This window comes from Rhinolophus hipposideros (genome assembly GCF_964194185.1).
Source record: "Rhinolophus hipposideros genome assembly, chromosome: 16".
NCBI classification, from domain to species: Eukaryota; Metazoa; Chordata; class Mammalia; order Chiroptera; family Rhinolophidae; genus Rhinolophus; species Rhinolophus hipposideros.
In genome coordinates this window covers 60,192,860-60,214,155 of record NC_138062.1, presented here as the reverse complement: position 1 = coordinate 60,214,155, position 21,296 = coordinate 60,192,860, and the positions used below count along the sequence as shown (strand labels likewise).

The 21,296-nt window shown below is 57.4% G+C and overlaps 2 protein-coding genes across 4 annotated transcripts; both read left to right on the top strand.

Moving 5' to 3' along the window:
• The first annotated feature begins 312 nt into the window (after window positions 1–312).
• Window positions 313–5,817, top strand: ADAT3 (adenosine deaminase tRNA specific 3). The gene is made up of 2 exons (XM_081077769.1): window positions 313–451; window positions 4,355–5,817. Exon 2 carries the CDS (start codon window positions 4,363–4,365, stop codon window positions 5,449–5,451), a length of 1,089 nt encoding a protein of 362 aa, XP_080933895.1. The 5' UTR covers window positions 313–451; window positions 4,355–4,362; the 3' UTR covers window positions 5,452–5,817.
• On the top strand, window positions 350–20,337 carry SCAMP4 (secretory carrier membrane protein 4). Of its 3 annotated transcripts, XR_013995214.1 has the most exons (8): window positions 350–451; window positions 7,123–7,170; window positions 9,512–9,640; window positions 9,958–10,114; window positions 11,300–11,401; window positions 16,465–16,582; window positions 18,393–18,739; window positions 19,794–20,322. XR_013995214.1 is itself a non-coding variant. In XM_081077770.1 (7 exons), the coding sequence occupies exons 2-7, from the start codon at window positions 7,164–7,166 to the stop codon at window positions 18,570–18,572; spliced, it is 693 nt and encodes a 230-aa protein (XP_080933896.1). In that variant the 5' UTR covers window positions 350–451; window positions 7,123–7,163; the 3' UTR covers window positions 18,573–20,337. The 3 variants fall into 3 exon arrangements, 2 of the variants coding, with proteins under 2 accessions (XP_080933896.1, XP_080933897.1); XM_081077770.1 differs by having other exon boundaries at window positions 18,393–20,337; XM_081077771.1 differs by lacking the exon at window positions 350–451 and adding an exon at window positions 5,798–5,819 and having other exon boundaries at window positions 18,393–20,331.
• Window positions 20,338–21,296: the final 959 nt, after the last annotated feature.

Below are 21,296 nucleotides of genomic sequence, written 5' to 3'. Positions count from 1 at the left end.
GAAAACTGAGGCCAGGAGTCAGCCAGGGCCCCAGACCAGAATTGGAAGCTGACCTCCTACGGTGGAGACAGCCCCTCCGAAACCACGTGGCAACAACGAACTGGCCTCGGTGACTGACTGCAGGGGGTGTCGTGTGCCTCTCTGCCTCAATCTCCCCATTCTGTTGATTTCCCAAAAAGCCGACTTTCCCTGCCCCTCCCGTAGGGTGTCGAACCTTCACTCAGCGCTCACCCGGCGCTCCCGCGGGTCACCGGAGCACCCATGCGGAGAGGGGCGGAGCGAGGCGGCTGTGGGCTTGGCCTTGTGGGGATTGTAGTCCCGGCCTCGCCTCCGCCCCGTGCAGACCCCGCCCCTGTAACTACGCTCCCGTCGTGCCCCTCGGCGCCAGGCGAAGGCGGGGCGGGCCGGTTGCTAAGACTGTGAAGCGCAGGGCTCGTGCCCGTCTCCTCAGGTAAGCGCGCGGCCCCGTGGTCTCGGGCTCTTGTGGTCCAGGCTCCCTCGGAGGGCGGCCGGGGACGGCGACGGGATCTCGGCTTTGGGGGACACCGGCCGCGCGCAAGGGGCGAGGGGGCAGCCGGGCCAGGCTCGCGCACGCCTCGGGTGGGCCGGGGGAGCGTCGCGTGTGCGCGTGCGCGCGTAACGTCCGGGCCTCGAGACCCCGTTTCCCGCTGCAGAGCCCATCTACGCTTGCGTCCCAAAGGCCCGGCTGCGAGGTTCTATGCGTCCCGCTGCTTCCGGCGCGCCCTGCAGTCGCGTCGTGGGGCCAGCTCCCTGCCTGGCGGGCGCCTGCCTTTGCTAGCTTCCCGCGCGCCGAAGGTCCCCAGTGTGTCTATCCGTCCTAAACATTGACGATCATTCCTGATACTTACGGGATGTGGGAGTTTTCAAGTCCTTTTCTTATACCAGCCCCAGGATAAGGAGCCTCTCACACCCCGCGAGCCCGAGGTTCCCGAACTTTCATGCACAGAAGGCCCGCTTTGTAGGGTGCCAGGTTCAGGAAGTAAACATGCAGGACGCCCCGTTAAATTCGAATTCTATGCAGACAACGAGTAATTTTTTAGTATAGGTGTGTCCCAAAGATTGCATGGGACACACACTGAAAAATCCGTTCACTTGGAATTCGAATTTTATGGGATGTCTCATGTTACACGTCGACGGCAGGCCATAGCGGAGCTTGTTAGAGATGCAGATTGCAGCCCCCTCCCCTTTCAGGGGGTCTGAGTCCGGGAAACTGCATTAGAAACTCGGCACATCTGAGACTCCAGCACTGGCTGTTCCTTCTGCTCAGGACTCCCTGCCTTGCTTTGCCCACCTTCCAGGCCCAGCTCGGGGTCACCACCTCCGAGGAGCCCTCCTGGACTCTGCTGCCCTGGGCCCCTGAGGAGCTGTCAGGTTGTTTACTGCTCAGGACAGTACAGGGTCTCGCTCCTGGGCCTTTCATGGATTTTCTCACCTTCTGCTCAGGACAGCCCTGTCTGATGGTGATGGATTCCCGTTTCACAGAGGGTGAAGTGGGGCTTAGGACAGATGCCTGAGGTCTCACCAGTCAGGAAACGGCCAGGGTGGGGCCGAGACACAGCCAGGTCCAGGCGCTGAGGTTGCCTGCCGAGCCTGATTCACCTCACTGAATAAGCACCATTTCCTTTGTTCCCCCCAGAGCCAGAGTCCATTCCTGCTGTGACCCCAGGCCCACTGCCCTCTGGGTACTGCCACCCAGTATGCCCAGGTTTCCAGCACACACGTGTTTTCTGGTGGGGTGCTGTGGGTGGTGGGTGGTCCGAAGCTTGCTGAGGGGACTTGTAGTTCGGGGTTCCTCCAGGGGCTGCTGGCTCTGGACAGTTGGCTCTCGGCAGATGCAGCAAACTATAAGTGGGACCGGGTTGTCTACGGACACTGGCTGGCTGCCCCTGGAGACTGGATGGGCAGAGGGAAATGGACGTACCAAGGGAAGGGACTGAGCTGGGCGGGACTCTCGGAGAGCTCAGGGGAAGGGACATGGGGGCAGTCAGGTCACCGGGAGCTGGAGGTTGCTTTGGTCCTTTGGGGACAAAAAGAGGAACCCGGCATCAGCAGCTGCCTCCAGCCACGCTTCAGCTCCCCAGATGCATTTAAGTAAAATGTTTATGCACAGATTCTGTTCACAGGTGGACTGGATCTTCCTTTAGGGGCGTTGGGGTCGGGGGCTTGGGCGGGTCACCCTCTGCGGAACCTGGTTATTCCTCATCTGTGGACTCAGGACGCCCTCCTTGCAGAGGGGCTCAGAAGGCAGAGTCCAGGTGCTGATGAGCACCAGCCACATGCCCTTGTCACCTCAGGGAGCCTCTTGTCCAGTAGAAAGGGGACAGTCCTAGGATCTCCCTCCCCTGTTGTTGGGAGGAGAAGGGGAGCCCATTTGTGGGGCGTTAGGACACATGGTTTTGCAGTAATGGCAGCTGTCATCCAAGGCGCTGGGCCTGGTTTGGGGTCTGCTGATCTAGCGACTGCCAGATGTCCTTTCCTCTCTCCATTTCTGTTTCATAGCATCTTTACTGAGATACAGTTGATATACCATGTAGTCCACTCATTTAAAGCATACATCTTAGCGTTTCTTAGTATATTTGTAAGGTTATGGAACAGTTATCACTATCTAACTCCAGAACATTCCATCACCCCAAAAAGAAACCTGTCCTCATTAGGAGTCACACATCCCCCTCCCCCAGCCCCTGGCAACCACTAACCCACTTTCTGTCTCTCTGGATTTGCTTGTTCTGGACATTTCATATAAATGGAATCACACACTGTGGTCTTTTGTGTCTGGCTTCTCTCACTGAGTGTCATGTTTTCAGGGTTCATCCATGTTGTATCAGCACTTTACTCCTTTTTAAGACTGAAGAATATTCCCTTGTGGATGGATCTCATTGTTTGTATCCATCACTTGCTGATGGACCCTTGGGTTGTTCCCACCTTTGGGCTGTTGAAAATCCTACTGCCGTGAACACTGTGTGCAGGTTTCTATGTGGATGTGGGTTTTCAGTCTTCTAGGCATGTACTGAGGAGTGGAGTGGAATTGCTGGGTCAGATGGTGACTGTCTTGTGATTTGTATCCATCCTCTCTAGGAGTTGGCGGCCCGGCTAGCAGTGTCCCAAAGGCAGCCTCCTTTATTTGTGGCTTGTTTTGTTTTGATCAGACAGAGATTGCACTCTTGGAGGGACAAACAAGACTGTGTCTGTCTTTCGCCTTGCAGACAGTGGGAGCTTTTGTGGCCTGGGGCAGGCCATGCAGGTTGTGGGATCCTGGGCATGGTGTGTGCCGGGAGCAGGTTCAGTCAGCACCGTGGACCCCTGTGTGCCCTGCCGGTCACAGGTATCATGGGCACACGAGGAGCCGCCTCTACGCGTTCCACTTCTCCTGGCTGCCTCTGGCACCCTGGTTCAGTATGTTTGCCAAACGTGCATTGTGAGCTCAGGACACATCGTGGTGCGCGAGGACCTCACATTCTCTGTGAAGGTCTTGACTGATAAATAAACGAGGGCCCATGGCCCTGAGGAGTGAGCGGGGGCCATGTCACAGGCAGTATAAGCCCACAGTGATTTCAGCTTTTCTGTCCACTCCAAGTCGCCGGTGGGGCAGTGTGTTCTGGGTGACTAGTGGTACCTGAGATCCTCTGAAATCCTTTTGAGATTTTCTGTAGTTTATCTTTAACATTATCGACGGCAGTCTTGACCAATAGAAATGTAATATAAGGCACATACTTTTTTTTTTTTTACTTTATTGGGGAACAGTGTGTTTCTCCAGGATCCATCAGCTCCAAGTCAAGTCGTTGTCTTCAGTCTATTTGTGGAGGGCGCAGCTCACTGGTCCACGTGGGAATTGACCCGGCAACCTGGGTGTTATGAGCACTGTGCCCTAACCAACTGCGCCATCCGGCTGCCCCACGAGGCACATACTTAATGTTAAGTCTTTTAGAAGCCACGTTTTTAGAAAGTACAGAGAAATAGGTGAAGTTCATTTTAATGTGTTTAGTTAACCCAAAAAATGCTGTGTTATCACTTTAACACGCAGTCAATATAAGCAAAATTTATGAGACAGTTTGTGTTCTTTCATTTTAAGTCTCAGAGATCCAGTGTGCATTTTCACTTATGGTATATCTCAAAGAAAGAGGGCGGCTCGGGGGTGGAATCAATGGTGGTTTAAACGCCGTGCAAACCAAGAGTTGGTAGGATGTGAGGGAGAGCATGACCCGTGATGCGCTGTGCTTGGGCTGGAGCTCTCAGATGAGCCCTCAGATTCGGAACGCTCCTGGGATGGACTCCTCAGCTCCCTGGGTGTCCTGCGGCTGACGGATGACGCTCTGCTCCGATCTGTCTCCCACAGTCGGAGCCATGCCTAGGACGGACCCTCCCAGCGGCGTGGAGCAGCATAGGGATGAGAAGGTTGGCAGCCCGGAGCCAGAGCCCATGCCGTGGCAAGCCCTCCCGGTCCTGTCTGAGCAGCAGTCTGGGGGTGTGGAGCTGGTGCTGGCCTACGCTGCGCCCGTCCTTGACAAGCGCCAGACCTCGCGCCTCCTCAAGGAGGTGTCGGCTGTCCACCCGCTGACCGCCCAGCCTCACCTCAAGAGGGTGCGGCCCAGCCACGGTGCCAGCCACCCGCACGTGCTGGAGATGCTGCTGTGCCTGGCGGGACGGGCCCCGGGCATGCGGTCGCTGGCCGAGCTCCTCCCGCAGCCAGCCGTGGACCCCCACGGACTGGGGCAGCCCTTCCTGGTGCTTGTGCCCGCCCGGCCGCCCCTGACCAGGGGCCAGTTCGAGGAGGCCCGTTCCCACTGGCCCACGTCCTTTCACGAGGACAAGCATGTGACCCGTGCCCTAGCCGGGCAGCTCTTCTCGGCTCAAGAGCGGGCTGTGATGCAGGGCCACATGGAGCGCGCTGTGTGGGCAGCGCAGCAGGCGGCCGCCAGGGGCCTGAGGGCCGTGGGGGCCGTGGTGGTCGACCCGGCCTCGGGCTGCGTGCTGGCCACAGGCCACGACTGCAGCAGCACGGCCAGCCCCCTGCTGCATGCCACCATGGTGTGCATCGACCTGGTGGCTCAAGGCCAGGGCCGCGGCACCTACGACCTCAGGCCCCACCCCGCCTGCTCCTTCGCCCCGGCCGCCGCCCCCCTGGGCGTCCGCGTGGGCCCCGTGCACGAGCTGGATGAGGACATGGACACGGAAGCGGGTGGAGATGGTGAAGATGGCCTCCCTTACGTGTGCACCGGTTATGACCTCTACGTCACCCGTGAGCCCTGTGCCATGTGCGCCATGGCCCTGGTGCACTCCCGCGTGCAGCGTGTCTTCTATGGGGCGCCCTCCCCCGATGGTGGCCTGGGCACCCGTTTTCGCATCCACACGCGGTCCGACCTCAACCACCGCTTCCGGGTGTTCCGCGGCGTGCTGGAGGGCCAGTGCCGCCGTCTGGACCCCGACACATAGGCTGCTGCCCACCAGCTCCGAACCGTCCTCTGCTCTGCCAGCCTCAGCCTCCTCTTGGATCCACGTGGGCCCTGCCTCCCTTATTGTCGTCCAGGGGCCGCAGTCCTATCTGTGGATTTCAGGGACACTCAATGCCTCCCAGGCCTGGAGCCTCACACCGCCGTTTCTGCCGGCACCTGGGGCCACGTTTCTGCTAAACTGAGCTTTTCCCTGGGCTGGAGCAAAGTGGGGGTCCAGCTGAGCCTCATCGATGGGCATTTGGGCCTCGCTTCTCTGGCCACCTCCACCCTGAGCCTCTGGGTCCACTAGGATTGTGTCCCCTTTGTCTCAGGTTTGACCTGTGAAAATAAACACAACCCCAAAACCAGGTCGGTGTCTGTTGACAGTTGTGGGGCCATTTTCTCTGAGGGCCTGGGTGTACACAGGAGGAGGGGGACTCCTGAGCTGAGCGTGGGCAGAGCCCTGTCTGTGTCCTGGGTCTGCAAGGGTGTGGCCGGCCAGGGTGTGTCGACTCAGCTGACCGAACAGCTCCTTTGGGACTGTCCCATTTCCTGTCCTTTCCAGGTGGCCGAAGGGTCCCACCCAAAGGGAACCAGCGGGTGTCTGTCATAGAGCAGTTAGCACTAAAACCAGTGTGTTTGTACGGGACTTGGAGCGGGCCATTTGTCCATCCAGCAGACATGCTCTGTCTGACCATGTGGGCACTGCAGGGGCCTGGGACATCCCCACCCCAAAACTACCCTTGAACCCCGGGCTGGGGGATGTCCCCAGCTTGTGGAGACAGGGCAGGCGGGGCGGTGGACACATACTGGCGGTGTATGAGGCCACTGTGTCTGCAGGGAGGGCCAGCCAGGGATCTGGGGGTTGGGGCCCTGGGAACTCCATGTCACTGGAACTGTCTCACCTTGACTGTAAGTGAGAAACTTGTCCCCAGTGCCCGGCCCCAGGCACAGCTCTCTGCCTGCTCCAGTGCCAGGTGCTGGGATGGTTTCGGCCCAGCTGTGTCGTGTAGGCCTGGTGGGCCCCTTTCTGAGGATGGCACCGTCCACCAGCAGAGCCCTTTTGGATCCAACCATTCTGCTTAGTTGTACACATTGGTGGTGGCTTGGAATGTGGGGCTGTTCTGTGACACGGCTCACGTGGCTCCTAAGCAAGGCTGCTGAGTGCCAGGTGCGTCTCCAGGAGTTTCACCTGGGTTGCAGTGGGGTCCTTGGCTCTCTAAGGCTCACAGGGTGAAAACTACAGACCAGAGAGGTGGTGTGATTTGTCTGAGGTGACAGGGCAGTGAGCGTGAACCCAGGCTTGGTGACTCTGAAGGCGGGTGCTCAGAGCCATCTGTGGATAAAGGTTGGGGAGGATGAGGAGGCGGGAGGGCAGTGGGGTGCTCGCCAGGATTTTAGGAGCAGCCTGGCTTCAGACTGGGCTGTGGGCAGCAGGGCGCTGCAGTCTGACCCTGCCCCTCCGGCCATTGCAGATGCTGCCCAGGGGGCTCTTAGGTGAGGTGACAGCTGCGGTCACCCATTTGGGGTAGCCTTTCAGGTGAGAGCCCAGACACCCCTGTGGACAGTCTGGCAGTTAGGACTCCACCTGCAGTAGCAAACTGGGCCTGCAGCTGGGCTCAGGGTCACTGCAGCCGTGGGCACCCCCTGACTGTGGCTGTTTCCCCTTCAGGTGGCTGCAGGCTTCAGCCCCACCGGGTCGTCACAGCGGAAATGTCAGGTGAGTCTTGCCCAGGGCCCTGCAGTGGGTTCCTGTGTCTGTGTCCCTCTGGGCAATGTCCCCGGGTGGGTGTAGCCCCTGCAGCCCCCCTTGGCACACACCTCACGTTCCTCTTCCCATGAAGGGTGTTGGGGTCGCCCTCCAGCACCAAGTGGACAACGGGGAGGCACTGCACTGCCCACGAGTTCTCACAGCGGGTGTGAGGCCCTGCCGGCACTCTGCCTGCATTTGTAGTGAGCGCGTGCACGCCAGGGGCTGAGCTCTTGGCTGCATGGCTGCATGGAAGACGACACCTTCATTCGCTCGGAAGTTGCAGCGAGCACCCAGGGTGGCCTGCCTCGTCCTGCTTGGACATGGGAGAGGGCATGCCAGTGCAGTGAGGCGGCCCTTGGTCAGCCCACTGGTGGCAGAGCTGGGATTTGAACCTAGGCCCCCAGGCCCCAAGTCTGCACAGAGTGTTCAGACAAGAATACAAGGTTTCGAGGAGCCACGCTGTAATTTGCAATTGGCAATTTGGCAGGTGGTTTTCTGCCTCCTTCCTGTGTCTGCCACTGCTTGTGGACTGACGGACTGCGGCTGGGCTCTCTGTGGGTGGTGAGAAATGTGGGGATCAGACCTCAGGCAGGCCACGAGAGGAGTGCTGATGGCCAGGGGGCCAGCAGGACTGGAGGACGGGGGCTGGGTGGGGGCCATTCTCATGGCTTGGACAGACCCCAGTGGGGTTTGTGAGCAGAGCAGAGTGTAGCAGGCTGTGTCCATGCTGGGAGACCCCCTGAAGGCCTGCTCACTGGGAGGGCAGGAGGCCAGAAGTCCTGCCTCTCGTGATCTCATCATCGAGACATGCAGCCAGCAAGCTCAGGACACGCCCTCCCCCTTGTCACTCGGACAATGCCTGAGGCTGCTCAGTGGCCAGCAAGGTGTGGCTGTCCCCACCTGCTCTGTCCTCCAGCCCCTGAGCTCCCTGCTCCTCAATGGGCAGGCACTCACGCCAGGGTCTTTGCACTGGCAGCACCCTCCCCCAGAATCCACTGGACTCCCGTCTTCACCTCTTCGAGTTTTCATTCAAATGCCACCCTTCGAGTGAGGCCCACCCTGACCCTGCTCTCTGAAGTCATAGCGAACCAACCCCCACCATCGTCCCTGGTGGCCCCCAGCTGCTCCAGTGGTTCTTTATAGCACTTGGCATGTTTCAGCACACGCGCAGGTCCCTATTTGTCATGGTGATTGTCGGTGCTCCCCCTTCTCCCGGCTGGGACAGTAGTCTCCGAGGACAGGGCTCCCTCTCTCTGTGTTGTCCGTTGTCACCCTGGCAGGTACTCGGGAAGCTGCCCTGCAGCGGTACGGGTGCATGAAGGTACCCTGAAAGGTGACAGGGCAGCACTGATGTCACACTGCTGTTGTTCGAATCGTGATCCCAGAAAGGCATGTTCAAGTCCCGAGCCCAGGTACCTGGGAATGGGACCTCATTTGCAAATAGGGTCTTTATAGGTGTATTAAAATGGGGTCTCTCTGGAGTAGGGTGTTTTTAATCCAGTGGCAGGTGTCCTTCTAGGAAGAGGGAAATTTGGACAGACACAAAGGAAGTGACCGTGGAGGCAGACGTGCGGGTGACATCGCCACCTCAGGGACTCGTGGAGCCCCCAGAAGCTGGGAGAGGCAGGAAGGACCCTCCCCCGCGGCCTTGGGAGGGAGCCGGGCCTGTGACATCGTGATCGCAGGCCTCTGGCCTCCGGATTGTGAAAGAATAAATCTCTGTTGTTTTAAACCATTTGTTACAGCGGCCCCAGGAAACTCACACATTCTAAGTGCCAGAACCCTCCCTGGAGACACAGGTGTTAACAGCATCTGGGCTCTGCCACTGAGTCTGTGTGTTTCCCATGATGGTGCCAAGAAATCACCACAAATGTAGTGACTTAAAGAGAAGTTATCATCATAGAGTTCTGGAGTCAGGAGTCCCACACGGGCCTCTCGGGGCTAAACACAGGTGAAGGCAGGGCCAGTCCTTCCAGAGGCCCCGGGAGAACCATTCCCGGCCCTTTCCAGCTTCTAGAGGCACCGTGTCCCTGGCCCGTGGCCCCTCCTCCATCGTCACAGCCAGCAGGGCAGCCCCTTCCATCTCTGACTCTGAGCCTCCCGCCTCCCTCTTATGAGGACCCAGTGATGACACTGGGCCCCCTGGAATCCAGGGTGGTCCCCATCTCAGGGGCCTTGACTTCCTCCTACCTGAAAAGTTCCTCTGCCACGTGAGGCGACATGTCTGCAGGTCCCGGGACAGGTCGGGCGTCTCTAGAGCCGTTGTTGAGGCCCCGGCTGGCTTAGCCCCTGTGCTCTGTCCTTGCAGAGAAGGAGAACAACTTCCCGCCGCTGCCTAGCTTCATCCCGCTGAAGCCCTGTTTCTATCAGAACTTCTCGGATGAGATCCCCATTGAGCACCAGGTCCTAGTGAAGAGGATTTACCGACTGTGGCTGTGTGAGTGGCGGGGTGCTGTGGGCGGGGGGGGACCTCCCTGCACCCCCGCAGAGACCCAGGCCCGGGCCAGCCCAGGCCACAAAGCTCCCAGTCCTTGGTCTGTGGGAGCCTGAGGTTTTTGTAATCTACAAATCTCCTCCCTGATAAAACTGGTCCTGGAGATGGCGTGGTGTGGGGGCCTGAGTAGGTGGGCCTGGCTCTGTGAGAACCTATGTCACCTGAGCCCTCTGGCCCATGGCGCCTGCGCAGTGAGACAGAGGTATCCCGTTGCCTGTGCCCTGCTGACCTGGCTTAGCCTCCTCGCCTCCCGTCCACAGTCTACTGTGCCACCCTGGGGGTCAACCTTGTCGCCTGCCTGGCCTGGTGGATCGGCGGTGGCTCAGGAGCCAACTTCGGCCTGGCCCTGGTGTGGCTGTTGCTCTTCTCTCCCTGTGGCTACGTGTGCTGGTTCCGGCCCGCCTACAAGGCCTTCCGGTAAGTGGAGGCCTGGTCAGTGCCCTGTGGGGCGTCAGGGCGAGTTTGATGGTGGACAGTCGGCTCAAACTGATAAGCCCGGACACCGTCCAGCCGCAGAGCTCGGCTGTGTGCCGATCCCCACACCCAGGACCTGTGCCTGGTCTGCCCCTGTTACCCTGGGCCAGGTGTTAGAAAGCACCCCACTGTCCCGTCCAGTTTGGATGACAGCTTGTGTCAGGGTCTGCAGACTGTGGCCCACTGCTGCCTATTTTGTTGTGTCTTTTAATAACTATTGAGTTATACTTTACATTCCACACAATTCATCAACCTCACAATTCATTGTTTCTAGACTGTTGTACAACCATCACCTATAATTCCAAAACATTCTCACCACCCCAAAAGAAGCCCCATTCCCATCAGCAGTCTCCCCCAGCCCCCGACAACCATGAACCCACTTCCTGTCTCTGTGGACATGCCTGTTCTGGACATTTCCCATAAGTGGAATCACACACTGTGTGGCCTTGTGTGTCCGGCTTCTCTCATGAGCTCCGTGTGTTCAGGGTCCATCCACGTTGTGGTGAGTGTCACACCTCCCTCCTTTTCACGGCTGAGTGTCACTCCCGTGTGTGGATGGCGGCTGTTCCCATCTTTGGCCATCGTGAATTCTCCTGCTGTGGACATTTGCCCCCACCGGCCCCTACTACTCAGGCTGCACCATTTGCCTCAGATGGTCCCTAAACCCCAGACTCTCAGAGTGAGTCAGAAAGGGTCCCTGAGCAGACAAGAACCTGAAACCCACTCATATTTGCTGAAGCTAAAAGGGGCTGTCACTGGAGGGCAGGCTGGCTGGCAGCCTCGCACAGGAGCACTGTATACAGCAGGCCTCAGGGACCGCCAGGGAGCAGCCCTGCATGACCAAATACTTCCCTGCCCCCTCCCATTTCATCGAACTGGAAACAGCCTGGGGCGAGGACCCTCTGGACTTCCTTGGGGTGCAGCGTCTTCTCAGAGGGGCCGTGTTTAGGCCCCTGAGAATCTGACCACGTGGTTGGATTCTGTGTGAGTGCGTGTGCAGTAATTTGTGCACATGGACACACCTGAGGAAGGGGATTTCCCTGTCCTGCTGCCCCTGCCTCAGGTCTTCCTCTGGGTCATGATGCCTGAGCAGCCAGGGCCAGCGTTAACAGGCGTTTCCTTCTCCAGGGCCGACAGCTCCTTTAATTTCATGACATTTTTCTTCATCTTTGGAGCCCAGTTTGTCCTGACCGTCATCCAGGCCATCGGCTTCTCAGGATGGGGTGCCTGGTAAGTTGGTGACGCATTAACTGTACACGTGAGTGGTTATGTGTGTTGGTCGGTATGGGCTGAGCGCTGTAACACAGACCCCAGCTCCTGACGGCTGAAGGAGAGCAGGAGTTGGCTTCCTGCTCCCGTAAACGCTTTGAGGATGTGCCCAGGCCTGTGTGTGGTACTCTGCTGGTGTGTGGTCTGTGGCCACACTGGTCACAGGAGACCGGGAGGCGTGGGCCAGCACCATCGAGAGAGAGCTGGTGTCCTGTTTGCTCAGTGGGGTGTCATATGAGGTTCCCACGGCTGCTGTAACAAAGCACTTCAAACTTCGTGACTTACAATGAAACGCATTTCTCCTATCCGGTTTTTGGGTCTAGAGTCCACACAGGCCTCTCGGGGCTAAACCCAGGTGCGGGCAGCGCTGGGCCTTCCAGAGGCCCCGGGAGAATCATTTCCAGCCTTTGCCAGCTTCTAGAGGCACCGCGTCCCTGGCTCTTGGCCCCTCCTCCATCGTCACAGCCAGCAGGGCAGCGTGTTCCATCTCTGACTCTGAGCCTCCCGCCTCCCTCTTCTGAGGACCCGGTGATGACACTGGGCCCCCTGGAATCCAGGGTCCAGGGTCATCCTCATCTCAGGGGTCTTGACTTAATCCACATGCAAAGTCCCTCGGCCATGTGAGGTCACATGTCCGCAGGCCCGAGGACTGGGACGGGGGCACAATCAGGACTGTTGCTTAGCAACCACAGGTGGTGTCTGGCGTCCAGCGTTGAGCAGGAGCGCCTGGCTGGCTCTGCGTGTGTGTGCTGCTCAGGATTGTTCCAGCGTGCTTGGTTGCTTTTTCTTGGGACATTGGGAGTCGTTCCGTCTATGCAGTTAGAGCCCCCGATTCAGGGACCTTCCCTTATATCATGTCCTCTGGTCCCCTCGCTCCACTTGTGGTGTTTTCTGGGTCTTGGTTTGGGGTACCCTCTTGCCGTGATTTCCGTTTGTTTCTTCCCTTTCCTGTGTCCACTGTCACTCTTTCCTGTGTCCACTGGCAGCACCACCATGGTGTGTCCTCAGCAGTGGGAAGCCACACACACTCTTTTGTTCCTTGAGGCCATGTGGGTTTCCATGGCCTCTTCAGCCCCTCCCCTCAGCTCCTCCCTTATGGTTCTTTTCCTGCTGCGTCTTCTGCCCTTCTCTGCACGGAGTCTTGAAATCATCTACTTTTCATCCAAGTTCATTTCCAGAATGCGTCTGCCTGAGCCTTCCTGACACTGCTCCCTCGCCCATGGTGAGCACGTGAGCTCTACCTAGACCCTGAGTACTGGGTTTCTTCTTGGCTGATGGCCTCCCAGGTCTGGAGGATTGGTGAGGTATTGTTTCAGGGTCCCCACGACCACCCCTGGGTGCTTATATTCACGAGGAGAACCCCAGGACCCAGCAGTGGTTGTCCTCACGGCCGGGGTTTCTGCAGAATTAGGACAGCAAGATGAGCTGAGGGAAAAGGCAGGTGGGGTGAGGTCCAGAGACCACGCAAGCTCTCCTGGTGGATAACCACAGGATTTGGTTAATTCACCCAAAACGAGACGTGACAGTGCGTGTGAGGTGCGGTCCGCAGGGGGCTCCCAGGGACCCAGGCAGCGCCCACGGTTCTCACCAGGGGCCTGGCATGTGCGAGATCCCAGACTCCAGGAGGAGGGTGGGTGGTCAGCGAGAATCACGTGTTTGTACAGACTGTTCAGGGCCAGGGAGTCCCCCTGTCAGTGAGGGTGGCGGGAACCCCCAGCGTCCAGTTCCAGACACCACGAGGGCCAGCCTTGCCAAGTCAGCCTTTTCGAGATCGTGATCTCAGGCCTCTGTGCAAGCTCTTTTCTGCCTGGTGCCTCCACCACCTTGGTTTCCACACTGGGCAGATGGGAACAACTTCCTTGAGGGCTGAACAGGGCAGGGGACGGTTGCCGAGCAGTAGGGGACCTCAGGGAAGGGCCTGTTGGTGTTTCCCTTTTCTGTGAGATTAGGGGGAGGAAGCGAGCAATAAGAACTAGGTGCTGCTTGTGCAGGTGGGGCCTGGGCACCTCCATGCGTTGACTCCCATCCACAGATGAGGCTACGGCCCGGGGTGGGGGGATGCGGGGTGAGACTGGTGTGCAAAGCCCTGTCACTCCCTCGAGTGTGTGGCCAGCAGCCCCTCCTGGCTCCGGTGTCTTTGATTGTTCCTGCACTCAGACCTCTGGGCTATGCACAGGAGTGTTGACGACACTGTGCTCAGCCCCTTGGCCTCCTTGGGGCTCAATGTGGAGACCCCCAAGCTGCCACAGCTCTGCCAGCCTGCACTTGCCCGTCCTGGGTCTTGCCCTCCTGGCCCAGCGTGACTGGCAGTCCCACAGTTCACCACCAGGGGGCAGGCAGACCACAGGCTCCTGGGGGGCTGCCCGTGGGGCAGGAGCAAGGACCAGTAGGAACAGTTTGCTGTGGAGACCGTCAGGCTCATCTCCAAGCAGAGGAGATGCTCTCAGGAGTGCCCCATCACGGTCACCTGCCTCCAGCCACCCCGTGACCTGGGGACCTGTCACTCCCTGCGCAGTCCAGATGTCTGGTCTCCTCTGCAAACACTGCCCTGTGGATCTATAAAGAAAAAGAACGCTTAGAACATGTGACCATATGACGCGTGTATGTAACCGTGATGTGATCTAACCCTACGACACCCACAGTTGGCCCTTCAGACTCGCAGGTGCTCAGAAGAGCTCCTGCTGTCTCACGTTTCTTGTTCCTTTTTAAGTTGCCTTTTAACCTTGGGGATTTGGAGGTTTACGGAAGGTATAGAGAAGGGAGCAAGTGCTTCTCTCACCCCTCAGCCTGACACCTGGACGACAGGTTGTATTTGCCTTTCTGCATTTCCACGAATACCTTTATCTGTTCAGGATTCTGTGTGGCATTTATTTAAATGTCATTTTAGCAGTGTGTTCATATCAGACGCAGGCGAGCTGTGCCTGTTTCAGTGGGTTGGTGTCTCTCCAGCTCTCCCTGATCACCCCACAGCCTCAGCCGTCCTATGGGGTGTCCCACGTTGGGGTGTTTCCAGTAATCGCTTTATTGAGATACGCTCCACAGGCCAGAAATTCACCCTTGAAGTGTACAATTCAGTATTTTTAGTACCCCCACAGGTTGTGCAATCAGTACCTCTGTCTAGTTCTAGAACATTCCATCACCACAAAAGGAAACCTTATCCCCATCAGCAGTCATCTACCTATCCCCCTCCCCAACCTCTGACAAGCACTAACCCACGTCCTGTCTGTGAACGCGCCTGTTTGGACATTTCCCGTAAGTGGAATCACACACTGTGTGGCCTGTGTGTCCGGCTTCTCTCATGAGCACCGTGTGTTCAGGGTCCGTCCACGTTGTGGCGAGTGTCAGCGCCTCCTTTTCATGACCGAGTGACACTCCCGTGTGTGGACGGAACACACTGTGCTTGTCCATCGCCTGCTGATGGACACTTGGGTCATTTGTACTTTTTTGCTACTGTTAGTGCTGCTGTGAAATTTCTACACGTTTCTATGTGAATGTGTATTTTCGTTTCTTTTGGGTGTACACAGGAGTGGCTGTACTGCTGGGTGACATGGTAACTATTTTAACTCACTCACAGATTTTTCAGGCTGTGTCCCTGTGCTGTCCTTTTGCAAGTTCTGTCCCCCTCCCCCTGCTTCTAGCTGCTCAGTGCCTGGCACCCCATCGTCCCCACCCTAGCCCTGCCCTCCATCACCAGGCCTCCATCCATCCCCCCTGTTCCCCACGCTGCGCGCCTTGGCCTTTCTAGATACAGTTGGGGTGCAGCAGGCTCACTCGCCCGTTTGTCACTGATTAAGGCCAGTTTATTAGCCGCTGCTCTGAGTGACGTCATCCTGGGTTGTAAATGAGCTTGTTCCCTGGGAAGAGGTGGCTGCTAGCTCACTCCTGGGCAGGGCTGGGAGACTGGTGCTGAGGGGCTCCCTGTTCTACGTTCCCACTGTGGTACATACACCCTCCCCAGAGACTAGCTGTCCCTTGTTCTGGGGCCCCAGTTCTGGTGGGAGATCACTTGTCCCCAAAGTGACGATCGCACAGGAGAGCCAGCTCCTCCTCCCCTCCCAGGAGTCTGAGGGCGCCACCCCACCTGGCCCAGCCCCAGCTGCCTGTCCATCCCACCCCGTGCCCACCAAAGCTCTCCGCTGCCCGGCTTTGCTCACACCTCTCAGTGCAAAGCAGTGTGCATAGAATTTCCCCTTGTTTCACAGAGCGGGGATGGGTACTTTGTTCACATGTGCCTGTGTGCACATACACGTTTTTATAAGCTCTCTGTGGAAGGATTCATAGCAGACATATCACAGGGGTTCTCTTTGGGCCAGAGAGGGAGTCAGCAGGAGAGAGATTTGTTGTATAGTAAGTTTCCTGACTCTTGAGCCATGTGGTTTTATTACTTATTAAGAAAAAAATAATTCTCAAAAATACCATGTTTCCTGCCTCCGCCTCCAGGAAGCAATCCTGGATGAGTGGACAGGTATTCTTCCTCGCAAAGGCCCATGATGCACCGGTTTCCTAGGACCCCGCTGTGCTGACTGAGCTTCAACTTCCTGTTCTCCCTCTTATTTTTTAATGTCTCCTTAATAGTCTGTCACGTGGCTGTAGCATAACTTATGTTTGTTTCATTCCCTGCGAGGGCACATGGAGGGCACACCCAGCCTTTCAGGATTCCAAACAATTTTTAGAAGTAGAATAGTTGGGCTAGGCGCAGGGGACATTTAAGTCTTCGTATAGATATTGCCATTTCGCTCCAGAAAGCGTGTACACCAGTACTAAGAGAGTGTGTTCGTGTGTCCATTCCCTCACACACGACGTTGGCTGGTACGATCCTTGTTCTCACTTACATGTCTTCGTTGGTGGGTTTGAGCATCATTTTGTGAGTTTATTGTCACTTTGGAAGTCCTTGTACGAATTGCCCACGTCTCTGGGTCGTTTATCTTTTTCTCATTGGTTTTGGGAGCTCTTTACATGTGAAGGATAGTGGTCCCTTGTCTGGCAGATGTACTGGCACCCACACTCTCTCTTGCCCCTTGCAGTGGTTGGCTGGCAGCGATTGGGTTCTTCAAGGAGAGCGTCGGGGCCGCCGTGGTCATGCTGCTTCCGGCCATCATGTTCACCATGTCAGCCGCCATGATGGCCATTGTGATCATGAAGGTAAGTCCTCTGGGTCCCACGACATCCAGCTTCTTCCCATGCGTCCTCTCACTTGACCCTCCTGGCCCTGGGGACTCGCCTTATCCCCATTTCAGGAACAGGGGACTGAGTGTCTGCGCAGTGACGTGATCACCATTAGCAAGGAAGACCCTCTCACAGTCTAGAGCCTCGACTGCTCCGGGCAAGACCCTGCCTGTCCCCTGCACGGCAGCCTTCCAAAGCGGAAGGCCTTGGGGACATGGCTCAGTGTGGGCCGCTGATGACTGCGCCTGCGTTGGGGGGTGCTGTCTACCAGAGCCCTCAGCACACACATGTCCAAAAGTGTCGCCCACGTAGCCTGGTTTGGGCATCATTGCCCACATTTTGCCATTTGCAGTTAAATTAAGAAAATTAAACGAAATATTAAGTGCTCAGTAGCCATGGGGGCTGGTGGCTTTACATCGACTGTCTGCACCGTCACAGAAAGCTCCCCTGTATGGCACCACTCCAGATGTGTGAGGACTTCCAGCGAGAAACATCTGCCCCATAGTCCCAGAGGCATCGGCCATGTGTGGGCTGTCCCAGAGCCACACGAAGGCCAAGGGAGACGACGAAGCTGGCAGTGCACACACACCCCCTCCTACCCCCTGACAGAGGGCCATCTCGGCTATACATGCAAGCGCGCTGCTCGGGGAGGCCAGGATTTTTAGAGCTGGGTGTGGGGCCCCTCCCAGCCTCCTTGCCATGTCGTACTGGCTGTTCCGGCCTGCGTTGAGGCTGGATTCAGTCAGTGTACTTGGCGGCCAGTGAGGACAAAGGAATACTTGGCTCCCCCATGTCGGCACCCCAACGTCCTTTCAGCTGTGTGGACAGTCTGAGGGAAAGATCAACAGAAACCATGAACATACTTGGAGATGCCATGGTCAGTGTCCGTGACATTCCAGGGCAAACTCCATGGGCGAGCTGACTGTGCGTCCACCAGCAGCTTCACTCAGTGGCGAGCGTCATAGAAGAACGAGAACTACACCCACAGGCATAGGAGAGAGGGGGCTCGTGCGCTCACAATAGAGTGAGTGCCCCCAAAACAATGGGACAGATGACCCTTCTGTCAGGGTCCTCAGGGCCACCCCCGGTTTGGAGATTTGTTGGGATTAGAGTTGTACAGAAGAAGAAAGACATTCCTTCGGAAAATGCAACCATTACGTTTCACTGGTAATCAAGAGCTTTGAGCTAAAACAAAGTGCCATTTTGTCAGTATTGAATTTGCCAGGATTTCTAGAAATAGTACAGCCCAGTGTTCCCAGAAGCACAGCCCTTCTGGATGATGGGGAGGAAGTGGGTGGTCCGTCCCTAGGGCCCTCTGCTGCGGAGACCATCGCTAGCGCTCAAGGACGGCTGTGTGCGACATGCAGGGTCCAGGGCCTGATAGTCCCCTGCTGGGAGGCTGTTTGAGTCACCGTCATACAAATTCCCAGCGGATTTCTCCATGCCAGGCACTGCTCTAGAGTACCCAAAGCTGCCTGCGAGGTGGTGGGTATCGGTGGGGGCAGTCTGCAGGGAGAGGCAGAACCCTAACCTGTGGCAGTGTGAGCCCCTTTCCAGGACATGCACTCATGGGCTTCTCAGGGCAGCTGAAGTCGGCACCAAGAACCACCAGGGCCTGCGGCCCAGGGCGCGGCTTTGTGAGGCCATCATCTTGGCTTGTGTGTTTTCTAATGTTTCCACAAAGACTATTCTGTGGCTTTTGTAATTCACCTTCACCATGAGTGGCCTCCCTGTCACTCACAGATGCACTGATGTCTGTCCTTTGCTCTCTCTCTCGGCCCTGCAGGTACACAGAATCTACCGGGGAACTGGCGGAAGCTTCCAGAAGGCACAGACAGAGTGGAGCACAGGCACTTGGAAGAACCCACCATCTCGGGAAGCCCAATTCAACAACTTCTCAGGGAACAGCCTGCCTGAGTACCCCACTGTACCCAGCTACCCGGCCAGTGGCAGCCAGTGGCCTTAGAGGGAGCTGACTGGCCCTGCCACCTGCCTACCCCTGCCGGCCCACCTCCTCCTCCCCATCCACTCCTGCAGCCCTGCTGGGTCCACTGAGGCTCTAAGCATCTGTCCCCTGTCCCTCCCAGGTGGCGGGTAGACCCCTTGCCCCAGCCTGTACGGCAGCCCATGTTAGTGGCCACCAGGAGCTACCCCAGCTATGACCCCAGACCTCTGCGACTCTTGGGGACCCATGCCCATGCTCATCTCACTTCCAAAAGTGGAGCTCCTTGCAAGCAATGCCCAGGAGCAGGCCAGCCCCTGCTGTCCGGTAGGAGGATGCCCCTCTTACTCCTAAAAATGTTTGGTCACCGTGACATCCACGGCAACAGCCGCGTTTTCTCCCCTCGGGGTCTCAGAGGGCTGAGCCCCGGTCTCCCCTGGAAGCCGGAAGCAGGCCTGCAGCCCTTCCTCCCAGAGCTGATGATGCTAAGAAGGGCTTCTCACAGCCACCCCATCCCACCGCTCCCTTCTCAGCCGTCCCCTGGGGACCAGGTACCCGTCCCCTGCTGGCAGCGCAGGAACTTGATGTATGGTTGAGTCCTCAATATTTTGGTCCTCTTAAGTCCCCACCACCTGCAGCCAGGGGCTCATGGATGAGCCCACGGGGACGGCCAGAGGCCAACTCACCGCTTCAGCTTCTCCCTGTCCGTCTGCCCCAGTCACTGCACTGGCTCCTTAGCCATGTGCAGGGTCATTAGCCAGCTCGCCTCCGACCTTCCTGCCCACGGTCACTCTCCCCTCGTAACAGGTGTTCAAACTTGCGCCTGGCTGGTTACGCCCATGCCGGGAACCTGGCGCAGGACTCTCAAACCCGGGACAGAATCCTTTGGTGGGGTGTTTGGCCTCTTCCCCACACTGTGCAAACAGGAAAACGAGTATCTCAGCAGAGTGCAGGTGGGCCCGAGGTCACTGCCACCCCAAGGCCTGAGTGCCGGGCTGCTCGGGCTGTGGTCCACACCGCTCTCTTCTGGATGTGTGGAAGCAGGAGACTATGTTTCTCAGAATGGCCTTTGGGAGAAAACAAGACATGACAAGTCTCTGTGCCTTACTGAAGAATCCAAACCCTGTCACTTCTCTTACCCCGATTCTTCTAGCTTTTGAGATGAGGAAACTAGATGTCACGTGGGCACTCTACAGCACCTCTGCACTTATATGGTCCAAGAAAGATGTCCTGGTGGCCCATCAGCCCTCATGGCCAGGCTTCCAGGAACACTGCCCCTCGGCTCCTGGCTACCCATTCCCGGGGCAGGAGAGTGACCCATCCCTGGCACCCTTCTGGGCTGCCAGCCTCTTCAGAAGCCCCGGCGTGGCCGGAACATGCTTTCACACCCACACTTGCTTGCTTTGGTTTCTTGTGCTGAATGCCACGTGGTGTCCAAAGGTGGCCATGCTCCCTGAGGAAGCACCCGGGCCTGGGTCTCCAAAGGACAAGGCCTCCTGGATGGAAAACACAAGCCTGGAGTCTTCTGGGCCCCCGTAACGCCCCCAAGCCAGCCTCCTATGATTGCCAGAGACCCGTGCTGCACTAACCGAGGGCTGGATCTTGTCATGACTGATGCCGGTGGTGACAGAGCCAGTTACCCAGGTGCAGGACGAGCGCCTGGACTCGCCCACGACACCCCCTCTGCCTTGCTGTACTTGGCACCTTTGTTACGTCGTAGTGGGTTTTGTTACGTGAAAATATTCTGGAAGTAAACACATCCTTTGTTCAGCAGACCAAGCCTCCCAGGGCCTGTTTCTGGCGTGTTTGTGTGTGTGGGGGGGGGTGTTTCTCCGCTTGGGCCTTCCCCCCGTCAAGTACCCCCAGTGCATATGTCCTCCAGCAGAATAAGACCAGGACCAGCCTGTGGAGCTGGGTCCTGTCGTTGGGGTGGCCAGACGCCCTGTGGCCGCTTTCACTGATGGGCCAGCCAAGCCCCATGGGTGCGGCCCCTGCCTGTGCACCCTGGGTGGCCCTGTCCTCACGCCACGTCCACACACCACTGCAGTGCAGTTTCCTTCAGGGTTTTCTTTTAAATCAACTTGTTTTCTTCACATTGAACAATTTTCATTTGAAAAAGGAAATTAGCAGAAAATGAAAAAACAAGTTTGCCATAAATGAAAAGTAATGGCGAGCGTAGCTGGACTAGAGATGACCGTCTTACAGAGAACGGCCCAGCTGGAGAAAGCCCCCACCCCCAGGGCTCCCGGGGGCCAGTTGGTGGCAGAGGTTGGACACCTCACACAGACACAGGAGGGAGGTGGCAATCTGTTATTCCACAGGACATTTTGCCACCATGGGAAGGAAACCAAACCTGCAGTGAGAAACCAGGCACTGTATCCCCCCAGATTCACATGTAGAAGTCCTGACCGCCCCCCACCTGCCCTGGTCTCAGAACGGGACCTTATTTAGGAAATGGGGTTTTTGTAGATGTAATTAGGGTGAGGTCAGATAGTAGTAGGGTGGCCCTAATCCAACATGACTGGTATCCTTATATGAAGGGGACATTGGACACAGACACACAGGGAAGCCCCATGTGAAGGTGGGGGCAGACTGTGGTGATGTGTCTACAAGCCAAGGCCACTGAGGATGCCAGTGCCACCAGAGGTTGGGAGAGCATAGGAGTAACAGCAAATCAGGGAAGTGGAGAGATGGAGATCAAGAGCAGTGAGCTGTAGGGATACAGGATGGATGTGCCTCGAGGACCGA